General features: G+C 33.9%; 1 protein-coding gene across 1 annotated transcript; it reads right to left on the bottom strand.

Moving 5' to 3' along the window:
* Nucleotides 1–494: 494 nt before the first annotated feature.
* LOC109172126 (zinc finger protein 1-like) lies at nucleotides 495–1651 on the bottom strand. Its single transcript, XM_019321272.1, has one exon. The coding sequence runs from the start codon at nucleotides 1482–1484 to the stop codon at nucleotides 789–791; it is 696 nt and encodes a 231-aa protein (XP_019176817.1). The 5' UTR covers nucleotides 1485–1651; the 3' UTR covers nucleotides 495–788.
* Between the last annotated feature and the right edge of the window lie 5636 nt (nucleotides 1652–7287).

Below are 7287 nucleotides of genomic sequence, written 5' to 3'. Positions count from 1 at the left end.
CATATGGTGTACTGTGACTCTCAAGTTGTGGCTGGTTGGGTTCAATCCTGCATCTTTGCCCATAATCTGTCACCCAGAAACCAACTCATCTGAGCTACCTGTGCAGGCACAACCATGGCTATTTTCTTGCCCCACAAAGGCAAAATTCTTGACCCTAGCCCCACACTCCGGCTCGACAAGATTTGTGGATGGAGTAAATCACACCTGTCGCCTTGTGCCCACAAGCTAGGAGTCCACCGTATTGGGTGTAACTCCCATACTGCTACTGACAGGGTTTGATCCTGCGCCCTTACCCACAATCTACCATCTAGGAACCAACTGAGTTACCCTGGGCACCACCAAGGCTATTTTCTTGATTCAATTGAGATAGGTGCATTAATATTAGACTCTTGAGAATATAATTAATGTACAGGCAGAAAAACAGAAATAATGTTACATATGTGTGTGTGCTTTAGTTTTTTTCTTAATGGAACTTAAACTTTGGGATGCCTAAGTAGGTGAGCAGCCATAGTACTGCAAATAGAGAAGTATATTATATACATATAGACATGTTCTTATTCTACTTTCACCATTTTTTTATCAACTAACAATCTATGGAGGAAGATGTAGCTAGGTTTGGCAAATCTAGGAGGACAATTTCTTCTCTTTTCTTCTGTAACCAAAGATATATAGTAAGTAATATCAAGAAAAATATGACAAAATATTTAACAGTTCAGATTGATGGATGAAGCAACAATAGGGGGGAAAACTTATAAAGGGGGATTATATTTTGCTAAGGGATGAAGAACTTAGAGTCTAAGAGACAAGTCAAGATTTGGCAAGTCTCCTCTACTATTATTCTTCAAATGATTGCTTGATGAACTAGCTGCCCAAAACCCGCCACCAGTTGCGCTTTCTTGAGGGGAAAGAAGTGTTGTTGATGATGATCTTTCTATGTTTGTTGGTGGGCTAATATGGAAGTTTGCTGGCGCAGAGAGCTTCCCCACTGCTGGCTGTTGGCTGATAATTGGCCTCGATGACCGCCTTTCGTGTAGAGAATGGATAGTAGAGGGCTTAAGAATCATGGAGTGTGGGTGAATTCCAAGAGGGTTGTGGAGAGGGAGAGATCTAGAAGCCATGGTGGAATAGTGGTGATGATGGGTGGAGGAGTGGCCAAAAGCCATGGCTGCAGCCATGAAGTATGGCCCTAATCTCTGCCCCTTCTTGGCTAGAGTCCTCTCCCTCTTGTGGGCATTCTGGTGGCCACCAAGTGCCTGGGAGCTATAGAATTTTCTTTGGCAATAGTTGCAGGAGAAGACTCTTGGGCTCTGATTATTATCCTCTGATGATCCCCCAGTGGTCTCCAATGAATCAAGAAGGTTCAGCTCTGGGGAACCATCATCATCACAAGATGGCTTCATATCATGTTCTTCATTGTCATCTCCATCGTTCGAGTTTTGCGACGATATATCTTCAACAACGACCACAGCACCACCCTCTGGCATCTCTTGGGAAGACAGAGATATGAAGAATCTGTTTTGGTTTCCTTTTTGCTGTGCAAACTAGTTTGAACAAGTTGTTTGATGAAAGGGGAGAGGCTTATTGACTTGCTGCATATGAAAGCACTGCTTTGGATACTAGTGATATGATAGAAAGAAAGAAAGAGTGGGGTAAAGGGAGTGGGGGTGGGGGGTAATATATATTATAAGCTAGCTTTATGTTATAAAAATTAATTCCCAAACCCCAGGACTTAGCGTAGTGGTTCGTCGCCTGACTTGATGTCACTGCACAACTGAAGGTAGCAGTGTGTGGATCATGAAGACTAGGGTTAGGGTCTGACTGGTGGACTGATTATGTGACTCATAATTTATCTCTGCAGTGGTTTTAAGAACAGTTTCCTGTGGGCTTAAGATTAATCTGAGGAAACTGGGATCACCTAAATATTAAATAATATAATAATAATAATAATAATTTCCAGGTGTTGACAGTACCAGGAAAGGTATATGACAACTTGAGTTGTTCCTTAATACATGTATTTGTGTTATGTGTTCACACCTGGCCTCAATGTTATGTCTTCATCACTTGGGTTGTTTGTCCATCTCATAAATATGCCATCTGCTACCATATTGCACATCACTGTTAGCCATCTTTAATTATTGGCTCAAAGTACAAACGTGAGTAATGTTATATCACTTGTATGTATGTTAAATTCCAAATTCTAATATAAGTATTATTTAATCAATAATGCTGCTACTATGTTTATGCATATCCTTTAAGATTTTACAAAATTAGTTTAATTAATTGTAATTGTTTTGATGATTGTAACTTTTTTATTAGATTATATTAGTAATAATTTAGGGTTCAAAACAAATACACATCTTTTTTTAATACTTAAGTGGTGCAATCAGTTCACTGGTCAGACTTCATGCATGCGTGTACAAGGGATCAAATCCACACCTTCCATCATTCTTACATTTTTCTCATTCATGTTTTCAGTGGGATTTGAAACCCCACAATGACACTTTCAGTCGTGGCATCAAATCCGAACCATTATGCTAAGCCCCGGGAAAAATACACATCTTTTTTATTGCATATTTTGATTTTTTATTTTGTCATTTATAAGACATGTTAGAATTGAATTGAAATGTTACTACGATTAGTGGACTACTATATTTTATGTTTACTCTCAATATTGCCATTTCTTAATTTAACAAAGTAATTTAGACTAAAACTTTAGAGAGTGTTTGGTAATCAAGAAAGTTCAAGCTTTTCAATAAAATTAAAACGTGGGAAAATTATTCTTGTGTTTGATACAATCTTTAACTTATGAAAATTTAAGTCAATGATAATATAATTCAATAATATCAAGGAAATTATATAAATCACGTCTAGGGTATGTAGGATTCTTTTTTCCGAGCGACTAGAAATGTACCAAATTTATTCTATCGTTTATTGTAACAATTTCTGTTACAATAGCTTATAATGATTACATTATGTTATTTAAGTACGATCCACCATCGTTCTTGATATAGTACATAGTACACCATCTTCTTCTTTTTTTTTTTTCTTTTTTTTTTTTTTAGAAAACACGGGTAGTACATCATCTAGCTACTTGCATATGAGATTAAGTGACAAACAAAAAATGTTTAACCCATTGATGTTATTGAGGTAATCCTACAATGAAGATATCAACTACGGTTGGAATAGACTTGATCTCATTATTTCCGTTATGAGGTTAGATTGATTATTGCATTTGACATGTATATATAATACATGCATTAGTAGTATTTAGTCATTCTTTTTAAAATTAGCATATTGCATTTATTTAATTAGTTCAAAATATTATAAGATCACGAATAGCCAAAATAATAAAAGTTATGGGCCGGCATCGCCATTATCACTAATTACACTAAGTGTGGTGAGAATAATCTTCAAATAAATTTGAATGGGTGCAAAATGACTGTTTACAGAGATATCATATAAAATTATATATTCAATATGACATTTCTTTCGTCTCACTTTATTTATCTTACTTTCCTTTTTAAATTTGCATCAAACAATATTTACTTTTCTAAATTGTACACCTCAGTTGGTTATAATGTGAAGCTTGAAAACAATAATCCGAGATTGAGTCTTAACAGTGACAATGTAAAAGCTCCCCATATTCAGCTGAGTTACTATGATTTACATCTAACCAGATGCTCTGACTGATTTTTAGGTTGAGGATTTAACCTTTTGGGAACAAATTAATTAATTAAATAGAGAAAATGTGGAAATAAAAAATGGGAAGTGCAAAAGGGTGCGTGGCAGTGAGTGAAGAGGGGTTTATGAAGGTGAAGCAAGTGGCCGACAGGTGAAAGGGGAAGCTGATGTTTAGATGCTATCTTTACCAATAATGTCATTAAACTAATCCATCTTTACACATAGTTTTTAGATAGTTTAACATCACCACATCTTTAAAGTAAGCACTTGAGATAAGTATAATCTTCCCTTTTTATTACTATATATATTCTTCCCATTTTAATTTTCTCCCTGCCTAGTCATTGTATCTGCCCATTTCCTTTTTTTTCGGTGCATTTTTTTTTTTGGTCTAACCCAATTGACCATTTGGATTGGTTTAACTTTTTGGGATAAGTTCATCTGGATGCCAGAAGCTTTGTTATGGTATCGGTGCATGCAACACTTGGACCATCCTTATTTCAAAAACTATGTTATCAAAAGGGAAAAGGGGTGGGCGAGTGATAAAGCATGATTCTCGTACTAGAAGATCACAAGTTTCATTTTTGACAATACCTTCTCAATTAAGCTTGTCACATGCACAAGATTTTTTTAATACGGTTTAACTCTCATGTGTGGTTTGCGGGCTATTACACCGGGATAGGGTTTATGATACCCATCAGTTCACATTCTCAAATAGTGACTGCGGGTTTCCCGGCCTTGTTACTCAAAATTTAAAAACTATGTTAGAAAAATTTTAGCAATACATACTATGAAAATGAAAAGTGAGGGAACAAAAACTAGATCATATGATATCTTAAGATGTTTATCAGAGAATCTATCTATATTATATTAATTCTCAAGTATTTAATTTGGATAACATAAAGAAAATATGAAAATGATAAAGTTTTCCTTTCCTCTTTCTCAACAAACTACACTTTGAATCCTTTGAGCAGAGATTATACCATTTTTCTCCTATACTTTTGAAAAATAGAATAAAAATGAGGAAAAGAAATATAAGTCATTGTCCATGCATTAAATATGGAACTTTAACACACACACATATAGGGACGGAGCCAGAAATTTGGTTGAGGGGAGCGAAAAAGCTAAGTACAGACGGATTTAGAAAATTTTTCCAGTAAATGTGAAACATTAAAACAAAAGAGATAGTTTAAAAATAAATAAATAAATTACATAAGAAATATAGTTGTAAATATTGTTGGATATGGACGTAAAATAAAACATATCAAAACTTTATAAAATAATTTGAATAGAAAACACATTATAAATTACACATCTCATTATTAATATAAAAGAATGTTATAATATATATATATATATATATATATATATATATATATATATATATATATATATGTATGTGTGTGTGTGTTTGTATTAAATATTAAAAAAGTATAAAAAAATTGTATTGTTGCTAGGATTTGAACCCTTAACCTATACTATTACAAAACATTTGCTTTACCAACTACTCCAACTCACTTTTTGTTAACATTTAATAATTTTTTTATACTAATAATAAAACATGTACTATATATACATATATACATACAAAGCCTATATATGGGGTGGGAGTGGGTGAGGGGGGCAGCTGCCCCCCCTTTAGCTCCGTCCCTGCACACACACACACACACACACACACACACACACACACACACACACACACACACACACATATATATATATATATATATATATATATATATATATATATTTGGTTTTCATTACTATTCCGATTTCAATGTTTAAACCAAACGCAACCTTGATTTCTTTTAAACATCTTAAAGAAAACAAGTACTACGAGATGTCCTTACTCGTATATATTGAAGTGAAAGACTCTCTAATCATAGTATTTAAAAGATTACAAATAAAAAATTCTACAAATAAAATATAATATTCCACTAATGCTAATTAAGCAAACAAAACTTCATAAAAAGTAAATAGGGCATCCCATTGGTGACAAAATGGGAAAAGTACAAATGTTAAGATTGAGAGAGATTTGATATGCATTTTAATATGAAAAGATATAATTGAGGTTACCATCAGAATATCATGGGTTCAGGTTAAAGAATGCTTTAGATTAAAGTTAGTATTAATGTTGGACTTTGGCGTTCCGTACGAAACCATCTTATATTTATGTTGGATTTACTTGTGTAATCATTATTGGATCAAATCTCTTTTTAGATTTGTGTCTCTCCAATAGGTCCCCTCTTGTATGAAAAACAAGCAAGCAATAGCCGGAAAGTTCTTTTTGTGGAGTCAAAGTAAACTTTTAATTTGATCAATCACCACTTGCGTACATCGAACAAAACAACTTGGCAATCGCAAATTATGCTGTGCACACGGTTACAAAAACGACGTCGTTTTGACTAAAATGTAAAAACGCGTGTCCCACTTTTTAAAAAAAATTCAAGTTCGATTCCCGGCAATAGCATTTTTTTTTGAATAATTTGAATTATATATCCACACATTCATAACTATATATCCACAAATTCATATCTATATATCCACAGTGAATGAATAACACAAAATCCAGGATGAATGAACTAAATATACATAAATTCATAACTATATATCCACAATAATGCTGTTGAGGAGAATCGAACTGATTTTTTTTTTTTTTTTTTTAAAATGGGACGACCGTTTTTAGTCAAAACGACGTCGTTTTACAACCGTGTGCACCATGCATGATGCACACGGTTGCACAGCATAACTATTGATTTGCAATTTGCATAATACGAAAAAATAAAAAATTAACTAGAGATAATATTAATATAACAAAAATTCAATAGCAATAGGTTTTCTGAGACCAAAAATTTAGGATGTGTTTGATTGAAGACTTTTGCATCTCACTGTGAGTTTTGATACTTATTATTATATTTGTTTGTCTACTTTTGTTATCATATTATTGGAATAAAATCATTTACTAATTACAAAATCTATTATTACTCTCTCTCTCACACACACACATACACACATTTATTTATTTAGAGAAAATTACATTTTTGGTCCTATGACTATACAGGTCTTGTTAATTTCAGTACTTGACTTTAAAAACTAACAATTTAGTCACGTAACTATGTAATTTTTAACACATTTTATCCATATTTATTTAGAGAAAATTACATTTTTTGTCCTATGACTATAGGGGTCTTGTTAATTTCAGTACTTGACTTTAAAAACTAACAAGAGTAAATACCCAAAATGGTCCCTCGACTATAGCTAAATTCACAAATTGGTCCTCAACTTTCAATTTCACCCAATTTAGTCCTTAACTGTGCAATTTTGACACGATTTGGTCCTCCATCTAATTGACCGTTTGTTGACCGTGATCGACGATCTCCAGAAGAACCTTCAGCTCTCGTCGGAGCACGTGGAGGCCTCCAGGATGACTTTGCACCGGTTCGGAAACACGTCGTCTTCTTCGCTCTGGTACGAATTCAACTACATTGAATCCAAAGGGAGGATGAAGAAGGTGACCGGGTTTGGTAGATTGCTTTCGACAGTGGATTCAAATGTAATAGTGCGGTCTGAAATACAACTGGAACCTTAAAAAACCGACGATGAACCATG

This window comes from Ipomoea nil, unplaced genomic scaffold, assembly GCF_001879475.1.
Source record: "Ipomoea nil cultivar Tokyo-kokei standard unplaced genomic scaffold, Asagao_1.1 scaffold0415, whole genome shotgun sequence".
Taxonomy (NCBI): domain Eukaryota; kingdom Viridiplantae; phylum Streptophyta; class Magnoliopsida; order Solanales; family Convolvulaceae; genus Ipomoea; species Ipomoea nil.
This window is presented reverse-complemented; position numbering and strand designations above follow the sequence as displayed.

Bases quoted from the DNA above. Each gene is read 5' to 3' on its own strand.
- LOC109172126 (XM_019321272.1), bottom strand. From the start codon at position 1,484: ATGCCAGAGGGTGGTGCTGTGGTCGTTGTTGAAGATATATCGTCGCAA.